Source organism: Sceloporus occidentalis, unplaced genomic scaffold (genome assembly GCF_023333645.1).
Source record: "Sceloporus occidentalis isolate IW3139 unplaced genomic scaffold, rSceOcc1.0.p SCAF_132, whole genome shotgun sequence".
Lineage (NCBI taxonomy): Eukaryota > Metazoa > Chordata > Lepidosauria > Squamata > Phrynosomatidae > Sceloporus > Sceloporus occidentalis.
In genome coordinates this window covers 1,583,862-1,604,320 of record NW_028317112.1, presented here as the reverse complement: position 1 = coordinate 1,604,320, position 20,459 = coordinate 1,583,862, and the positions used below count along the sequence as shown (strand labels likewise).

General features: G+C 41.4%; 1 protein-coding gene across 1 annotated transcript; it reads left to right on the top strand.

The window, feature by feature from the left end:
- The first annotated feature begins 1,173 nt into the window (after positions 1 to 1,173).
- On the top strand, positions 1,174 to 12,513 carry LOC149281449 (protein FAM3B-like). The gene is made up of 6 exons (XM_089499301.1): positions 1,174 to 1,201; positions 7,484 to 7,627; positions 8,825 to 8,875; positions 9,118 to 9,205; positions 10,868 to 11,000; positions 12,430 to 12,513. The coding sequence occupies exons 1-6, from the start codon at positions 1,174 to 1,176 to the stop codon at positions 12,511 to 12,513; spliced, it is 528 nt and encodes a 175-aa protein (XP_089355427.1).
- The last annotated feature ends 7,946 nt before the right edge of the window (positions 12,514 to 20,459 follow it).

Below are 20,459 nucleotides of genomic sequence, written 5' to 3'. Positions count from 1 at the left end.
CGTGTGTGTTCGGAAAGCTTGCCTGTTCCAAAGGGAGTGCTTCCCTGCCACTGATTGGCCTCTTCAAGCAGCCAATCAATGGTATCATCGGGCCACAGAGGAGGAGGGCAGCTGCAAAGCTGCAGTTTCTACTACGTATAAGTGCTTTATTTAATGCATAATACAGAACACACATTTTAATATGTATTAAACTCAGGGAGAGTAAACTGTTCCATTAACTGGGTACATTAACAAAATATTAATTGTAGAAAGGGGGTTATAAAAAATGTTGATACTTATTGTTTTATATAACGACATCATATTCCCTAGCGTGGCTCAATAGGTAAACAGGACGTAACGCCTTATACATCTCATTATAATACAGACTTATAGAAAGGGAAGGTGAGGCGATCAATCGATTTAACAAAGTACAGGAGGGACGTTTATCTCAAAGAAGCCATAATCTAAAACCTAGGTGGAATAAATTTTACTTTAGTGAAAGGGTGGTAGATATGTGGAGCAGCCTTCTAGGTGAAGTGGTAGAGGCTAATGTACAGAGGGAATGTAAACATGCACGGGATATGCATATCTGACTCTAAGACGAGACCAATGACGCATTAAGGTCGGAGTACTTACATCAGGGAAAATGGTCAGACAACATGGGTCCAATATGAGTATAAGTATGTGTGTGTGCGCATGTATGGCTAAATCATACCGGCTAGTTTCTTTCACTTATAACGGAAACATTATATATTTATAGAACAATTCTCTTCAGTTGCACAAGTAGAATGCCCTAAATACAGTCAGGTTCATAAGGCTTTCTTTACTTTGTTAATTAATAAACCCGGGGAAACAGGCCCGGCTGGTTTCTGTTTAGCGTGTCGAGGCGTGACTTGTTCAACCTGCCTCTGCAGCCTGTCCCAAGTCTGATTCTTATCTGCGTGACTGATGCCACAGCCCTTTTGTCACTATGTCTAAAGCAAAGTGGTCACACCTGTCACTCTAGGGCGTGGAAAGCGATCCCTAGTGACGGCTTTACCCGAGCATGCGTTGACCAGAATACCCATTCAGCTGCCGGTGCAGCTCCTCACAGACCAATCCCCGCTCCACTGTCCCTTTCCACGCCACGTCGGGGGTCCGGCAGGGAATAGGGCACATCCCTGTCTGTAAATAAGGAGAAAACCCACCTTCACCATGGTCAATTACAGGTTCCTCTCCGCAAGTAAGTAACCCCTTTTTAAAGTTCCTTATGCGTGGGGTTTGGGGTACTTGGTGGCATTTAATTTAGGCTTTGGGGCTACTAGATGGGTCTTCCTATTTCCAAGCAGTTTTATTATATATATATATATATATGTTATTAAATACTAAATTTGGATGATATGGACGTTATGCATAGAAAATGATCTGTATGAAAGTTTGAAAAGTGGTCTCATCACCATGGCAACCAATGGAATGTTACTGCTGATTGGATCAATCTCGTATTTGCGACCGTGATAGAACTACTTCTAAATTTTGCACCCGAGTTTCACTTTGTACATATGGCTAAAGAATACAAGTTCCTTCCTTTTTGCTTTTTGGTCAAGTGCTTGGATAATCCTGGGATTCTGGTCGTAATCTAACCTATTTCCAATAGTGTGGTTATGACAATCCCGTCTTAACCACAGGTGTTATATATTGACAGAGGCTCTGAATATCCCACTTTAGTGTTGCATACGCGATTGTGGCTTTTGAATTGCTGAGAAACCAGGAAGCTAATCTGTTAAAATCCCATAATTTGCACTCGTCTTCTCGTTGCTGCTGAGGACTCTAATACACCTGAGCTGCTGCAGAGCCTCTCAAAATTCAGAAAGGTTTGTTTCACAAAAGGTTCCGGAGAATTGAAATAATCTTATTTACTGCTCGTTGGGGTCTATTCCCTAAAAGAAGAGCTTGCAGGAGAGTTTTGTTTCCACTCCTAGACTTCCCTGTACATTATGAAGGACCCTAGCGAGCTTCTGCTGCAAGAAGATCTTGTGTTGTCTTCTCCTAAATCAGGAGCATCCAACCTGCGGCCCTCCAGCTGCTGCAGGACTACATCTCACATCCTCCTCAGCCAGCCCCTTAGCTGAAAGAGCATTATGGGAGATGTAGTCCTGCAGCAGCTGGAGGGACACAGGTTGGACACCCCTGTCCTAAGTCTTCTCACCTATTAAATGATACATTATACATTTCTCGCTGGAGAAACCTGCCTGTGTCGGCCTTTCATAATGAATAGTGAAGGGGGGGGGGGCTGGAACCATAACACCCCTGCCAACTTTTTGCGATAGACAACTAATTTATTAATAGTGCAACTGAATTCAATTAATATGACAAGCTGACATGAGTTGTTGCACAACCAGCTCACAACCAAGACAATGGTCACTGTCACACTTGGGAGGTTTAAGCCGTCGCTGAAGAAAGGAGGTGAAGCCTGAAAAGGAAAGAAAATTCTGTAAACAACGAAAAACATCTGAAAATCCAGTGACCCGCCACTCCGGAGCAGGACTGAATTCCACCAATATTATATATTATACATATTTATAATGCCTGGGTTTGTCACCAATATTTATTTATCAATGAGGAATAACAGAGGATATGATAATAAAAAAAAATCAACTTGTACACAAATTACAGGTTTGGCGTAAACTAAACTCCACTGAGCGGAAAAATGTCTGCCGCACTCCCTGTAATCGCTACAGCAGTCACTACAGCTTCCAATCCACCACAAAAAAACCAAAATAAACTATTCATTAAGTCGCAGTATTGTATATGAGTAATGAGCATCAATCTCAGCCTCTGCTAAGCTGTCACTGTCTCACACTCCAACCCCCACCAGTCTGTAACTGCTGCTACTGACACGTTAAAATGGCTTCCCCACACTTATATATCTAATGCTTGCCCCTCCCCTTGTAAATGCTGATTGGTCAGAGAGAAAAAATTAAGGAAAAATTCCCACAGGTGGTTGGGCCCATCAATCAAAGTCATAACCATCAATGAGACCACTCCTCGTTTTCTGTCTTCTTCTACCAGTCATTGATCAGTCATTGAAATGTACCCTCCCACACACACAGCCCCTCCCACTTTACCTCATCATGTAATGGCGGCTACACGTAGCAACGAACGGACGAATCACGATGCATTTTCTGAACTTTTGCAATTCGAAAGCACAAAACAGGCAATTTTCGTTAAAAATAAAGTTTGTGAGAAAACAAATTCACAAGTCTATTAGTTTGTATGTAAAGGAAATCAGGAACATTATAGAAGCAGAAAGCTGATTGGTTTGGGTGAGGACACAACATTCCTTTTCCTCTGCCCGTCTCCGACCAATGATTGGTGGATACTGAAGCCTCCAAAAATATATAGTTCTGCCTCTATGCAAATACGAGTATAGGATGTATGTACGAGCCGGCAGGATATACCGCGTGTAAGATCAGTGCGCAGTGATAATGTACAGGACGTATATATGGGATGTATGTACGAGCCGGCAGGATATACCGCGTGTAAGATCAGTGCGTAGTGATAATGTACAGGACGTATATATGGGATGTATGTACGAGCTGGCAGGGTATACCGCGTGTAAGATCAGTGCGTAGTGATAATGTACAGGACGTGTATAGGATGTATGTACGAGCCGGCAGAATATACCGTGTGTAAGATCAGTGCGTAGTGATAATGTACAGGACGTATATATGGGATGTATGTACGAGCCGGCAGGATATACCGCGTGTAAGATCAGTGCGTAGTGATAATGTACGGGACGTGTATAGGATGTATGTAGGAGCCGGCAGGATATACCGCGTGTAAGATCAGTGCGTAGTGATAATGTACAGGATGTGTATAGGATGTATGTACGAGCCGGCAGGATATACCGCGTGTAAGATCAGTGCGCAGTGATAATGTACAGGATGTGTATAGGATGTATGTACGAGCCGGCAGGATATACCTCGTGTAAGATCAGTGCGCAGTGATAATGTACAGGACGTGTATAGGATGTATGTACGAGCCGGCAGGATATACCTCGTGTAAGATCAGTGCGCAGTGATAATGTACAGGATGTGTATAGGATGTATGTACGAGCCGGCAGGATATACCGCGTGTAAGATCAGTGCGTGGTGATAATGTACAGGATGTGTATAGGATGTATGTACGAGTCAGCTGGATATACCGCGTATAAGATCAGTGCGTGGTGATAATGTACAGGACGTGTATAGGATGTATGTACGAGCCGGCAGGATATACCGCGTGTAAGATCAGTGCGCAGTGATTATGTACAGGATGTGTATAGGATGTATGTACGAGCCGGCAGGATATACCGCGTGTAAGATCAGTACACGATGATACTGCAATCTATAAATTGCTGCTTATAGGAAACTGATTAAATATGCAAATTTTGCACTTCTGACCAATAGTCAGTGTGGGCTATGAGACCTGTTTAGCGCTAATAAAATAGAAACGTACTGAAGTAACTCTCAGGCAGCATGTATGCGGAATGCGGACTACAATTACTAAGGCGACCAAGCTATACGACTCCTGGGAGTATTGAGAGAAAGTCTTCTCTAGTTGGAGAGATAGAACACACATCCCAAGTGTCCCACTTTAGGAAGGGCAGTCTCTGTTTCCCTATGTACCCCTTTTTCCTCCCCTGATGCCCCTCTTTCCTCCCTGATGCCCTTCTTTTCTAGGAGCTCGGAATGTTTGCTGGGTATGAGGGTCTCACAGGGTTCTATAGCCCTAAAAACCACAATAACGTTTGTAGAAACAGCAGGGAATCGGTAAATAAAAGATCCTCTAAATGCCAAACTCGGTTACATAAATTTATAGCGCTGTTTGTCCCATTTAGGGGAAATTACTGTCTAATAAGGGACCGAGCAATCGGCTGTTGTGGCGTTTGAGCTTCCGTTCATGTTTTTCTCGGGTTTACAGAAATCTCGGAGGCTTGTATAACGTTTTATTTTTTGGTGTTCAATCTGAAAGCAGCCACGTAGGACGCCTAGGTGAAGCCCTTTAAATTACGCAACGTGTGCTTCCTATGGAACGCCTGATCTTCTCAGCATGGGCAAATGGAACTTCTTCCCACCATCAGTGGTCATCCATGGTCCAGTGGTGGAACAGAGCCTCTAAGTGGGCCGGATGGTGCGCTTAGATCTATATTTTGATCCGGCCGTTGCATTCTGGAGACGTTTATGGTGAGCTTGAGATCCTTTTACATGACATGAAAGTATGTCAAGCATGAGCAGCCATTGTGTTAAATACAATGTATCGGGAGCATTAATCAGGATCGAGACGCGGGAGTCGGAAGCTCTGTCTGCTTTTATTAGTGTTAAGTCTGTTAATTATGCGTTTTGCGAGTGTGACATCATTTAACCCGCATCATTAACATAAGAACAGCCGGTGATTAAACTCGTAAGTCCGGTTGCAATTCCTGTTTGGATAAACTCCATTCTAACTTCTCCAACCTACTCCAGTTCTTTGTCTCTTGGTTTGCCTTTGGTTGGTCATGGAGATCATTTTGCAGACTTGTCCCACTAGAAAAAAACCTAAAAACCTAGAAAAAAAAGAAAAGCATAATAAATATTCCCCATTAGGAACCCCATACAGACCTAGGGTTCGCCGGCAGATCGGCCCCATTCGGCCCTCGTCTAGTCGCCCGTTTTTCCTGCTGTAAAGACTCAAGACCTTAATCACTCGTTGGTCTCGTCTTAGATTTAGGAGCCGTATGCCTATCCCATGCAATTCCCTTACTGTGTTAGCCTCTACCACATCTGCTGGGAGGCTGTTCCCCTTATTTTGCCTCTACTACATAGTCTGTTGAAAGCTTAAGGTTGTTACATTCATCATGCGTTCTTAATTGTTTTAATTGGTAGGTCTATTTTACGGGAGGCCTGTATAGAGAAGCCAGCTTTTTTAGAAAGCACCTTTGGTGCGAAACGCGTTATCCAGGCTCTCTGTTGTAGCGGCTGGTACGTTTTTTGTTATTATTTTTTTGTTCACCGCTTGATACTATATATTTTTATTACGGGACTATGATCCCTAATAAAGGAATTACCGTATTACATGGATTTAATAATGTATTGCTTGACTGTCTTATCTAAGGGGTGCCGGCTTGGCAGTTGAAGTGGGCGCTCCACGTTTTGAGCTTGAGTAACCTTGGAAAGATGATTACCCGCCGTTCAGTTACTAATCAGTAAATACGTGGTTTGAGTTGCCGTTCCATTTGATTTATTTGACCTCTGAGTAAAGTAAAACTGTAAGCCTCTGACCCTCTAGAGTTCGATTATGACCACTAACCTGCTAACCATTCAGTGGCCCTCCTCTTAATGGAGATGGCGTTTCCAGAACTCTACGCATCAGCCATTATCCATGACGTATATGCGTGTAAAGTGCTGCCCCCTGCTGGGATGTTTAAACTCACAGAAGAGAATCATCAACTCAGTTATACATCCCACATACTGTAGGGGGCATCATATATGATCAGATACATAATATTTAACCCTTAGTAAATATGTCTTCTATATGTAATTGTACATACGTCGGTCAGTTGGGGAGATCCCTCTGCTCTTCCTGCGGCCCTCTGCAGCTAAACGGCGCCAGGTGGTACTTGGGATAAGGAGGACGGGTAGTCCTGTCCCATCCCCTCTTTTGATGCGTGTTGGGGGCAAGCGCAATGTATCGCAGGGGGTAGCTATGCTTAAGAATGGGTCCGGTGCCATAATTGTACTAAAGGAACACAACTTGGGGAGAAATACGCATTTCCACCTATATGACCCCATTTTAGCACCTCTGATGCACTGGCTTTCATGGGTTGCAGCTCTGATAACCCTCATTCTTTTTCTGGCTGTGAGTCATGGGAATTGTAGTCTCCGAGATCTTATCTGACCATCTCTTTGATCCAAAATATGTATATAAATATTTTTAATTGGCTACATTTCTAAATTGCTTTTGAAATGTATTTATCGGTAGAGTCGAGCGCTCGCGTTCTTCATCCACTAACGCCCCTCTTTGATATGTCCGCAGCGCTGCCCCGGGGGCGACCGCTTCCCCGTGATTCATATAGAGCAACGCTTCTCGGGGAATGTTGGGTTGGAATTATTCTCTGTTAATATTTGATGTGTAGGTTTAGCCTACGTCAAATACATTAACATCGCCAATAAAGACTTCCATCTATTAACACTTTCATGCTGGGAATAGAAAGCGCTCCAACCTGCTACTGACATAGAAAGCCTCTCTAACTTTGCCACAATATATATATATATATTTTTTTTTTATTTTTTTTTTTTTATTATAATTACTAATTTTTACTACACCAGCTAGGCATGAGTCATACAAGTCATGCAAGTCCGACCACGCGTGACAAAGCATTTATCACATTCATTATTCTTCTTTATACATTTACACGATTACTATGTATTGATCAACTATTGTACTTGAAGTAGAGCCATCTGCGTTGGGGATAGGTTGCGTAATCCAATCTTTCTTTTCCTTGTAGATTCTCTGAAGGTACTAGGCCTGCTTTGTGCCTCGGTATGTGCCTGGTACCTGGGCTACCTGTTTGCAGAACTCTTACCTGAGGACTCCATACAGGTGGCCATCGGAAACATGCAGAAAATAGGACTAAAGCCGGTTTTGAAAGGTAGGTGGCTGCGGTTCCTGCTCGCCAGGTTCTCACCAAATCGGTTGAATCTGTTCTGTTTTAGAAAAATGATATTTTATTTAATTTCACGATTCAAGACCTCAAATGTCATTCGGTGCTGAGTCTTCCTGGGCTTCACGTCTATCCCAAAAGAATTAAGAAGCGCTGTAAAGGTGATTTAAAAAGCTAGAACTAGACGTATAAACCCAACGCCTCTTTTTCCCATTTTCACGTACACAGGATTTTGTGTTCTATATCTCCCTTTCCTAAGGATTTTTTTAAAAAAAAAAAATCATTAAAAAATCTAAAAATTGATTGAAATAAAAGATTTCTCTCTACAGCTCCTGCCCCTAAGAAACAGAAATGTGGAATATGGACAGTCTGCTCTCCTAACGAGCTGCCTTATCGCATCCGGAGTGGGGGAGGAAAAACCTTTTTGCCCGAAATCTGTCTGGATGATGAACTGTAAGAGCAAACTACATTTTGATTCATATTATTGTCAAGGCGCTAGTGAGTTTTAAATGGACTTATTTATAGGAGGACATTGTTAACTATTCTTACGGGAGGAGGTCCATATTGATGACGCCATGATTACCCGCTCTGGGTGACACCAGCCTTGGTGACGCCACTAGGCCACCTTGTGATGCGTTAAGGGTGGGCACCGCACGGTGGGTGGTCCCACGCATATAACCACAAACTGGGTCCCGACTCGTTTACCCTTCCCCCGCCACAGCATGGTTTGCTACGTGTTTCCCCCGCCATATTCTTCATAAGACAAAAACATGGCCTGGTTGCCTCTAATACACTCTATAGAAGTATATGCTGCCCACGGCTATCCAGGCATGGGGTGGATAACATACATGACCAAGTTATACGTCATCAGTTAATGATTTCTGGGCGTAACTCTGGTGTTTCCATTTCAGCTTGTTAGGTGGACCAACGAAATCTGGCGACAGAGGAATAAACATCGTTGCTGTTAACCGTAAGACCTTTTTTTTAAAAAAAAAATAATATATATATATATATATATAAATATATATAATAAAGATAGAGATGTTGGTAAAACCAGAATTGTTTTAGGGAGAGTGATATTCTTTTTTTGCGTGTTTTTACTTAATGAGTTGGTGGTAGATAAGTGGAACAACCTTCTATCAGAAGTGGTAGAGGCTAATAATTTGGTTCTGTGTTCTTTTGTAGATGAAACTTGGAAACCGATAGATATAAAAACTTTCGATATGTACGAAGGAGGTGAGTATTCTTCCAAAAACACATACCCAAACAAATGCGGAACATGTAATCCCTGTCGCCATCATAAAAGTGGCTTCTGACCGTCGCTAGCTGCATAACTACAGGGCTGTCCGGGGTGAAGGTGCAACCGGCCCACGTTTGGAAAGGAGGAAACTATGTAGCAAATCATCTGTATGGTGGGATTCTTTTTACCAACATCGGAAACCAGTGCCCAACGCGTTCATTCTGTTATTCATCCGCAGATTATTCGCCAGCAATGATTGATTTCATTAAAAATATACCAGGAGGGTCACTTCTTATGATCTCCAGCCATGATGATGCATCTACAAAGTAAGAAAGACTAATATCTATATCTATCTATCTATCTATCTATCTATCTATCTATCTATCTATCTATCCATCTATCCATCTATCTATCTATCTATCCATCTATCTATCTATCTATCCATTATCTATCTATCTATCTATCTATCTATCTATCTATCTATCTATCTATCGATATGTGTATCTGTCTGTCTATCTATCTATCTATCTATCTATCTATCTATCTATCTATCTATCGCAAACATTACAAAGAAGCTCAATAGTATGTTTTGTGAAGAACCAAGGAATGGAATATGGAATGGGGTATTGCCGTACCGTGAGATATAAAATCTTTCCTTAAGCGTATCCTACGATGGAAGCCATAGCTGGATCTTCTGTGCCACCCATAGTCCCTCAAACCCAAGATTGTCCAAGAGATTCCAGTTACCGGTCACATTTCTGCTTGGTTTCTCTTATACGAGAATTTCTGGCCGTAGTCTTGGGTTCGATTAATGGATGGTTGGACCCGATCAGCCTTTCTTGTTTAAAAAAAACTGCAAAAAAAGAACAAGACATGAAGGATGTTGAGAAGCGTGTGCGTTCTACCCCTGGTTATGATTCACCGACATTTAGGACCACTTCACGATTATGTCTCTCACAAAGCAGAATGCGGTCAGTGATAGCAATTTCCTATTGGGAAAAGACTGTAAGTGATTCAGGGTTTATTGTGTCTTTTGTCTTCAAAAGTTTGTGGAACAATGATATTCAGAATGTTAAGGAATAGATTCACTCACTTGCCCTGCTAGCGGGGAATCACACCTGGGTTTGGGACTTATTGGAAGTTAAAAGTTCCCCTTTATTCTTATAACATCTACTAATGGTTTGGGAGATCTTAAGAACCTCCAGTTCACTTACAGAAATACATACACTATCATTCAAAAGTTTGGGGTCACTCAGCTGTTTTGATGGGAAAACAAGGATATTTCGGGCAGTAACAGAATTACAAAAAGGGTTTTCTAACCATCAATCAGCCTTTTAAACTTAAACTTGGATCAGCGAACACAACGTGCCATTGGAACACAAGAGTGATGGGAGGAACACAGGAGTGATGGGAGTGATAAAGGGCCTCTGTACGCCTATGAAGAGATTCCATTAAAAATCAGCAGTTTCCAGCTACAATACTCATTTACAACATTAACCCCGTCTGCGCTGGATTTCTGATCTATTTCACGCTGGTTTAACTGACAGAATGTGCCTTCCTGTCAAAAACAAGGACGTTTCTAAGTGACCCCAAACTTTTAAAGTGTTAAGAATGGTAGTGTCGATTGATTATGTATCTGTGACATTATGTAAAAAGCTGCAGAGAAATGCAAGCGTTTTCCAGGAAAGGATTGCCAGCTATCTGGCCCTCGCCTATGTTCCTTAAACTAAGCACATTGTGTATTAGGAGTCAGAGGCTATTAACGTAGGCTGGAAGCGGTAAGTAAAACCAGTTTGGTTCATCCCTTGGCATCCCGCAATGTATCCGTCGCCTGACATATAAATGAACTTTTCGCGCTCTTTACAGAAGACCTCATTCTCCAACATGAGGCTCATCCTAGACAGAAACCCAAAGCCTCCTTTAGGTGCCCTTAGTGATCACTGCATTGTTCCTGCTGCTGATTTTTAAGACTTTGGTTTTTGTTGCAGGTTATCTGAAGATGCAAAGAAACTCTTTGAAAGTCTTGGAAGTAGAGAGGTTCGTAATATAAAGTTCAGGTCGGCGTGGACATTTCTGGCTGCAAAAGGCGCACAATTGCCCGAAAACTTGGAAAAAGAAAAGGTACGATTATTCTGGTGCTTTACAGGCTCACACATCTTCCTATCTCTCCCACGGAACAGTTTCCAAAAATAATCGTCGCGACACCCAGTGTATATGTCCATGGCTCAACTGAGGGTATTGATGCTTTAGATTGGAAATAGCCAATAGGACATGGGGATACTGCCGTGCCGATTGGCTGTATTGGGCTTATCCAGAAGTATATTCATGGACATGAAGAAGCGCATGACTTTAATATGTCTTAAGACTAGGTGACTGGGACACAGTCTATAAACCTCTGACCAACGTGTCCCTCTTTGGCCCCTGGAAATGTTGGGAGAAATTAATAAATGGGACAATCGGTTGTATTATTAGCAAGCGGTTTAGCCAGTGTAATCAACTACATAATAATTAAGACATACCCCGATATTATTACCCAAAACACGTGTTAATATTCTGTTCATCATCGTGGTTTGCTGAACAGAGGAATTATAGTCTGTTTATTACTGCCCTCTAGTGGTGTTTCTAAAATATTTTTTGCACTCTACATATGGGAGATCTCAGATTTAGTTCCAGACGGGGTTAATGTTGTAAATGACTATTGTAGCTGGAAACAGCTAATTTATAATGAGATCTCTTCATAGGCGTACAGAGGCCCTTTATCACTCCCATCACTCCTGTGTTCCAATGGCCCTTTATCACTCCCATCACTCCTGTGTTCCAATGGCCCTTTATCACTCCCATCACTCCTGTGTTCCAATGGCCCTTTATCACTCCCACCACTCCCGTGTTCCAATGGCCTTTTGTCACTCCCATCACTCCTGTGTTCCAATGGCCCTTTATCACTCCCATCACTCCTGTGTTCCAATGGCCTTTTGTCACTCCCATCACTCCTGTGTCCCAATGGTCTTTTGTCACTCCCATCACTCCTGTGTTCCAATGGCCTTTTGTCACTCCCATCACTCCTGTGTTCCAATGGCCCTTTATCACTCCCATCACTCCTGTGTTCCAATGGCCTTTTGTCACTCCCATCACTCCTGTGTTCCAATGGCATGCTGTGTTCGCTGATCCAAGTTTAAGTTTAAAACGTTAATTGATTGTTATAGAAACCCTTTTGTAATTATGTTACAGCTAGAAAGATAGAACGTGTCAGCAGATAAGAACCATTCGGCCCATCCAGTCTGACCAATTTCTGAATTATTTCCTTAGTCCCTGGCCTTATCCTATATCTAGCTTAACCTTATGCCTATCCCATGCTTGCTTAAACTCCCTCACTGTATTAACATCTTACACTTCTGCTTCAAGGCTGTTCCATGCATTCACTACCCTCTCAGTAAAGTAATATTTCTTGATATTAATTTGAAACTTTTGCCCCTCTAATTTAAGACTATGTCCTCTTATTGTATATACATATATATATATTTATAATACATGAGTTGTTTTTTTTTTGTAGATCAACCATTCACATGAAACGAAGAACAGATACAGCGGCTGGCCGGCGGAGATCCAGATTGATGGCTGCATTCCAAAACAGTAAATGGAGCGCTTCTTATGTGGTCTGTCTTTGGTCACAAAACTTCAACTACAGGAGAAGAAGGAATTCTAAGTTATAAAACTGAACAGACTGTGGCTGAGGGTACTGGGATTTATTACTATAAACCGAAGAGACTTTTCTTTCACGATGGCACAGGAGGAGGAAGACTTCCATGCACACAGACCCTGAGCCATTTACTTATTAAATTGTGTGTGTGTGTATATGTGTAGATGTGTGAATGTGTATATATTATATATATATATATATATATATATAATATACTCACAGTATATAACTATTATATGTTTATATGTCTGACAATGTAAAAATGATACAGCATACTTATGCTGGGTAAAGGCTCCCCCCCCCCCGCAAAATATATTTGTGACATCTCTCTCCATGTCACGACGCATGTTTAAAGCGGTTCATTTTTTTATGGAGCTTTTAAATAAAAAGGTAGCAATTTTGCTCAAATAAAAGTAAGTTATATGATAACAGCTACCTTGTACATGTCTGGTAATAACTTGCAGCAAGAAACCTTGCTAGCTCAATATGAACCCAAGAACCTGTATACCAGGGGCATCCAACCTGCGGCCCTCCAGCCTCCCCAGCCAGCCCCTTAGCTGAAAGAGCATTATGGGAGATGTAGTCCTGCAGCAGCTGGAGGGCCTCAGGTTGGACGCCCCTGCTGTATACCATAGGCATTGCAGGGGTATACATTATAGTATGGAGGCAGGGATTTTTTAAAAAAAAATTTAACCGATACAAATGTTTACTATTTAAAGGCTTTTACATTTTGATACCGGCACAAAGGGCTATTAATAATAAAAAAAATTCTGCTATATGTTAAAAAAAAAAATATATATATATTTTTTTAATGTAAAGGGATACATGTAAGAAGTTGATACTTTTTTATCTTTTGGCCAACACAGAAAAATATAAAAAAAATAAATTAATATCCAAGTTAACTATGACTTTCCTTTACGTAACACATACCAGTACAGAAGGAGAAGAGGGCTCTGTTCTTGAGAGCTTACAATCTATAAGGACGTTTATGTTGCTTTAACGATAATTGTCACCTTTGTATCGATTCCACCCCTACAAAAAAATGCGTATGAAAGATGTTCCCCTTTAAGGGATCTCCCACGTAAAAGTTTTATTACATTAAAAATACGTTTTCAAAAGTAATGTATTGTTTTCTTTTTTTTTTTTTTTTTTTAAATGGTTCTGATGTTTACATAACTCAGTATTTTCACAGGTGGGTATTTGTCATGTGTTCTAGCTGTTTTTATTTTTTAGCCTAATCTACTAGACATGCACACTGACTCCTTATCACCATATATTATGGTGAGCAATAGAATGACTCTATTGGTCGCCGGCTGGGGGCTCATCAGGGGCTCAACCAAGGAAGAGCACCAATGAAGGTGTACTTCATTGGTTGATGGCATTGATAAAATCCTGCAATTGTGCAATACAAAAAATGTTTCCCCCACGAAGACAAACACGAAGAGTTGGCCGGCGCCCGAGTCTAGTACACAGTTGGGCTCAAAAGTTTGCAGAAATTGTGAAATGTTGGCATTGATTTTGAAAATATGACTGATGATGAAAAAATAATTTTTTTTTTAAGGCTAGTGGTCGTATGAAGCCATTCATTATCACACTTTTCAAATGATAATGATGAGAGAAATCACCCAAATGGCTCTGATCAAAAGTTTCCGTACCCTTGAATGTTTGGACGTGTTACAGGCACACAAGGTGACACACGCAGGTTAAAATGGGAATTAAAGGTTAATTTAAAAGTTATTTTCAATTGCAATTAGTGTCTGTGTATAAATAGTCAATGCGTTTGTTGGCTCTCACGCGGACGCACTGAGCCATGGGGAGCAGAAAAGAAGTGTCAAAAGACCTGCGGAACACGGTAATGGAACTTTAATAATCAATCGCTTATTAAGAAGTGGAAAATTCAGGGATCTCTTGATACCAAACCAAGGGCAGGTAGACCAAGAAAGGTTTCAACCACAACTGGCAGAATAATTGTTTGGGATGCAAAGAAAAGCCCACAGGTAACCCCGGGAGAAATACAGGCTGCTCAAGGAGCGCAATGCGACGATACCTGAACAGAAATGAGCCGCATGGCCGAGTTGCCAGAAAGAAGCCTTTGCTGCGCCAATGCCACAAAAAAGCCCAGTTACAATATGCGCGACAACACCTTGACACGACTCACAGCTTCCGGCACAGCGTAATTTGGAGTGACAAGACCAAAATAGAGCTTTATGGTCACAACCATGAGCGCTATCTTTGGAGAGCGGTCAACAAGGACTATACCGAAAAGAATACCATCCCCAGCATGGAGGTGGCTCACGGATGTTTTGGGGGTGTTTGAGCTCTAAAGGCCAAGGGAATCTCGTGAAAATCGATGGCAAGATGAATGCAGCGTGTTAACAGAAAATACTGGCAGACAATTCTGAAACGCACGAAAGCTGCGCATGGGACGCCCTTGGACTTTCCAGCACGACAACGACCCTAAGCATAAGGCCAAGTTGACCCTCCAGCGCTTACAGCAAAAAAAAAAGGTGAAGGTTCTGGAGTGGCCATCACAGTGTCCTGATCTTAATATCATCGAGAAGCTCTGGGGAGATCTCAAATGTGCGGTTCATGCAAGATGACCAAAGAGTTTGCATGACCTGGAGCCATCTTTCCGTGACGAATGGGCAGTTTTACCACCTACCAGAATTTGGGGTCTCATAGACAACTATTCCAAAAGATTGCACGCTGCCATTGATGCTAAAGGGGGCAATACACAGGATTAAGAACTAAGGGTATGAAGACTTTTGACCCGGGGTCATTTAATTTGTTTTCTTTGATCCCATGTTTTGTTTCATGATAGTGCCGTTCAGTTATATCCTGCAGTCGAATATGAATCCCATAAGAAATAAAAGAAAAGTGTTTTGCTTGCTCACTGGTGTTTTCTGAACAACCATATAAAAATAAGGTGTATTCTACATAATTCTACTTTGTTCACAGGGAGCATTGTTAGCGAAACCCGACGCGCTCACCAAACAGGTTTGCTTTGTTAGGACCTCAGAGTGAGAAAGGTCCATTAAACTTGTGTAGTTTTTGTATGTTCTACATATGTTTGCTTTTCTTGAATGAAGGAACGTCTGTGAAGTGCTGGAGTACGGGAGTTTAAAGGGGCAGTTTAATGTTCTGTATCACCTTCAGGCTTGGTATATAATGATGGGAGTTATGCTGTACCAACCTTACAGTCCCAGGGTGAAGAGGTAGATTCTCAGGGTCGCGCAGTCTGAAGCTCACTTCTTCCTATTCTACCCCCGCTGTGATCAAATCTAAGAGTCCCAGTTGGTGCTTTTGCTTCCATTATGGTATGGTTGGTATCCCTGCTTGAACGCAGGTGACTCAATTTAGGGATCCTAAGTAAAGTACTCCAGGGCAGTTGAAGGGGGAATGGAGCATTGGCCCACCCTGCTCTCCAATTTCTCCACCCTGGGGACCCATATACATGAATTGTATAACACTTGTGCCCAAACAAACCATCTCCCTGGGGTTTATAGTGTCACACTATATATCCCAAGCAGTATGTATAAGGACCATACCTGGGAACTTTCTGCCTCCGGCTACCCGGAGCCCCCCCTTGCGGGATGCGGGTCGGAGGTCCCGCTGAAGTCTGTGTGCGGTCCCGCTGACGTCGTGGGACACATGCTATTTTTCGTTGGGAGTGGAGAGCGTGCCGCAACGCCACTCCCGCAACCCGCAGTTTCCCCCGAGACCCAGAAAAGCAAATGATTTTGGTAAACTGGAAAAATGGTCGGAGCTGTGGCAACTGAACAGCCTTCCAGCAGAAGTGGTAGATGTTAATAAAGTGAAGGCGTTTAAGCGAGCACGGGATAGGCATAAGGCTAAGCTAGACATAAGATGAGGCCAGAGACTAACGGAAGTATTCAGAGGTTGGGCAGACTGGATGGCCGAATGGTTCTTTTCTGTCGTCTATGTTTCTATGATAAGGATCCACCAAGAGTATGTAGATGCAAGGGTTAAACTTCTGCAAAGATTTCGTTTCCCATCACATCATTTAGATAAGTTTCACTTTCGTTTCTGGTGAACCGGGAGGAGAAGAAGCTTTTTCTCGGCTCTCCTGGAAAAAACCCCAGTCATAGTGGAGGAGGCTGAGCGGAGAAGGTGAGCACATCCATCTCTATGAGATGTCATCCAGAATAACATATAATAATAATAATAATAATAATAATAATAATAATGATAATAATAATATATAATAATAATAATATATGTCATATATAATATTATATTATATTAAGAATAATGAAACTTAGATAACAAGGGGTCTAAAGTTGTTACATTGCAAAAGCTTCCTGAAATGTAACCATTTAATGACCTTCAAAAATATATTTTGTTATACAACTTAAAAAAAAAAACCTGTCGGAAGTGAGGATGTTTTTTTCCTTCAAAAGTCAGATATTTCACATTATTTTTATTTTCATGTTTATTATTAATAATAATAAAAATTATTGTTTTATATAGCACCATCATATTCCGTAGCGCTGTACAATGGGTAAACAGGACATGACAAGTAGTAAATAGCATAACAATTAGACAGTTAGACACAAAGAACAGGTGAGGATGGACTTGCACAAAGAGCTTACAATCTTACTATGTTTAATTCTTAGCTTGTTTTAAAAGGTTTTGCTTTCAATACAGCTCTTTAACCTAAGGTTTGCTATGAGGCTTTGCTGACCCTTTAAATACCTGATTGGATGGGGTGGAGGGTCCCTCTGATATCGTGTGTTGGATGAATTACTAATGAATGCATAGAAATACTTCCTCTGAAAATGAGGACAACCGGGGTGTTAGAGTTGGCAACGTACAAATGAAACCCTCTAAAAAATATCTGGGTGATACTCCCACGATTGTTTATTACAAGTATCAGATTAAAAATAATTTTTACAGTTTTTTTGTTTTTGTTTTTTTTACTTTAAAAAAAAAAAGTTCTAGTTTTTGCCCCATAATACTTTTCGGGACAGAGGTAGAGCTCGGCGGGATTTGGGACTGCAATCCCATGGTTCTTATTTAATTCTCCGGTGTCTCAGACTAAATTGACATTGCCATAAATAATAAGTTTGCATTTGTGTATATGGGTGTGTAAGGGCAGTATATGTGTATATTTGTGTTTATGGGCAGGTGTTTGTAAAGGCAGCATGTACGACCAGTCGTGTGTAAGGGCAGTGTATGTCTATGTGTGTGTGTAAAGGCAGCGTGTATGGGCAGATGTGTGTGAGGGCAGTGTATGTGTATATGTGTGTGTGTAAAGGCAGTGTGTGTGGGGAGGTGTGTGTAAGCCCAGTGTATGTGTATATGTGTGTTTATGGGCTGGTATGTGTGAGGGCAGTGAAGATGAAATAACCTCTGGGGATGGGGCACAATATTCCATTCCTGCCTCGGGCGCAAAAGGAGTCAACTACAGCACTGCTCACAACAACCAGGCAGCTCGAGAGCCGGTTGCACCGTCTCTGCACTTATAAGCTATAAGGAAATGCTTTCGAAAGTTTTCATCTCTTTCTCAGATCTGAAGCAATACCTGAGGAAGAGAGGAAACCTTTTGAAAGCTCGTCTTTTAAGTATTACGTTAAACAAATAAAAAAGGTATCACTGCATACTGCAATACTCCGGTATTTTGGCATCTTATTTATATATATATATATATTTAGTTTTTTTCAGTGGCATGATTTAGTGGTGGAACTTATTAGCGCCCCACCAGTTTTGACTGTGGTATCTTATGTGCCCCCCCTATATATTGTTCCTAGAGTCGCCACCGGTGTTTGAGCAGGGAAAATCACTCAAAATATTAACAATGGGGGTCTCCAGGTGTGCAGTTAAGAGAGTTTATTGGAACAAAATGGGATAAAACAAGGTTTTTGTCATTGCCAACCTACATCACTGTATACAGCGCTGGGGGTTATTACTGTATACAGCGCTGGGGGATATTACTGTATAGAATGATGGGGGTTATTAATGTATACAGCGCTGGGGGGTTATTGGTGTATACAGCGCTGGGGGTTATTACTGTATACAGCCCTGGGGGTTATTAGTGTATACAGCGCTGGGGGGGGGGTTATTAGTGTATACAGCGCTGGGGGTTATGCTCCTGAAGAAAAATATTCTTGCATAGGGCTTCCCCTATAAGGAGAACTGTGTGACAAGTACCGAACACACATTTACAAGAATTTTACCAATAAGGCCTCACTATCGTGACAGACCTTGTAGATACATTTGTATAAGAATAGGTAAAAATATTAATTTTATAACAAGTTATATGTTTTATTATTGTTTTTTCTTTCTTTCCATATTCTGCTGCCTGCTACAAAAGAACTACGAAAGGCTAAATAACCTTATTGTTCAGCGCCTAATTCTACCGCTTGTTCCTTGCTGATAATCTGAAAAACAAAAACTGTCTGCGCTTCTTACCCTAATAAAGTTGGCAACAAATATATAAACATAATATAAATGAGAGGTTTTGGTTATATGAATTGGCCAAAGCATAATTAAGCGCACCCGCCACGTCAAGGCACACTCTCAATAGGGTGAGAACCTACTCTCACTTCCTACATAGTGGACACACAAAGCAGTTTATACTGCTACCAAAACCTTATTAATGTGTTGGGGGAGGTGCAATTAAACCTCCTCCCCATTAACCCCTGGACAGCAAGCTGCAACCAGACTGATGAGGAGCCAACAACCTCAAATATGTGCAAACAGGGAAAAGAAAAAATGTCGGTGCGCTAAGCTAGTCTCAGGCTCAAATAATACAAATATGTAATACGAGGCCTACCAAACAGGTGTAAGCATGCTGCAAGAAACAGTGTATTGGCTGTACAATGTATACAAAAAACAAAAACTGTCTGCGCTTCTTACCCTAATAAAGTTGGCAACAAATATATAAACATAATATAAATGAGAGGTTTTGGTTATATGAATTGGCCAAAGCATAATTAAGCTCACCCGCCACGTCAAGGCACACTCTCAATAGGGTGAGAACCTACTCTCACTTCCTACATTCATATTTGTATTATTTGAGCCTGAGACTAGCTTAGCGCACCGACATTTTTTCTTTTCCCTGTTTGCACATATTTGAGGTTGTTGGCTCCTCATCAGTCTGGTTGCAGCTTGCTGTCCAGGGGTTAATGGGGAGGAGGTTTAATTGCACCTCCCCCAACACATTAATAAGGTTTTGGTAGCAGTATAAACTGCTTTGTGTGTCCACTATGTAGGAAGTGAGAGTAGGTTCTCACCCTATTGAGAGTGTGCCTTGACGTGGCGGGTGAGCTTAATTATGCTTTGGCCAATTCATATAACCAAAACCTCTCATTTATATTATGTTTATATATTTGTTGCCAACTTTATTAGGGTAAGAAGCGCAGACAGTTTTTGTTTTTTGTATACATTGTACAGCCAATACACTGTTTCTTGCTGCATGCTTACACCTGTTTGGTAGGCCTCGTATTACATATTTGTATTATTTGAGCCTGAGACTAGCTTAGCGCACCGACATTTTTTCTTTTCCCTGTTTGATAATCTGAAGACAGAAAGGGTTAAGTTCAGTAGGTAAGGATTTCTTTTTGTATTGTATTGCACAAAAAACAGATCTAGTTTTTTGTGCAATACAATGTATGCTGACAGCTTCATTTTAGCCACTTTTATGTGTTCTAGCTGTACCACATCGGCTGTAATGAGCTTCTGCTGTGGAAATGACCTTCGCTATCAATTACAATTGTTCTTTCTGCTAATTAGACGCTCACTTGTTTAGACATGGAATAAAGGGAGAGCTGTGATTATAAGAGCTTTTAATTTAGTTTTGTGTATTTGTGGCCGTATATTCATACACTTTGACACATCTTGCGTCTTGACAGAGACAGAGA

Bases quoted from the DNA above. Each gene is read 5' to 3' on its own strand.
- LOC149281449 (XM_089499301.1), top strand. From the start codon at position 1,174: ATGGTCAATTACAGGTTCCTCTCCGCAA. The intron at 7,628-8,824 runs GTAGGTGGCTGC...GTTCTTTTGTAG, and splicing joins ACTAAAGCCGGTTTTGAAAG to ATGAAACTTGGAAACCGATA. The intron at 9,206-10,867 runs GTAAGAAAGACT...TTTTTGTTGCAG, and splicing joins CATGATGATGCATCTACAAA to GTTATCTGAAGATGCAAAGA.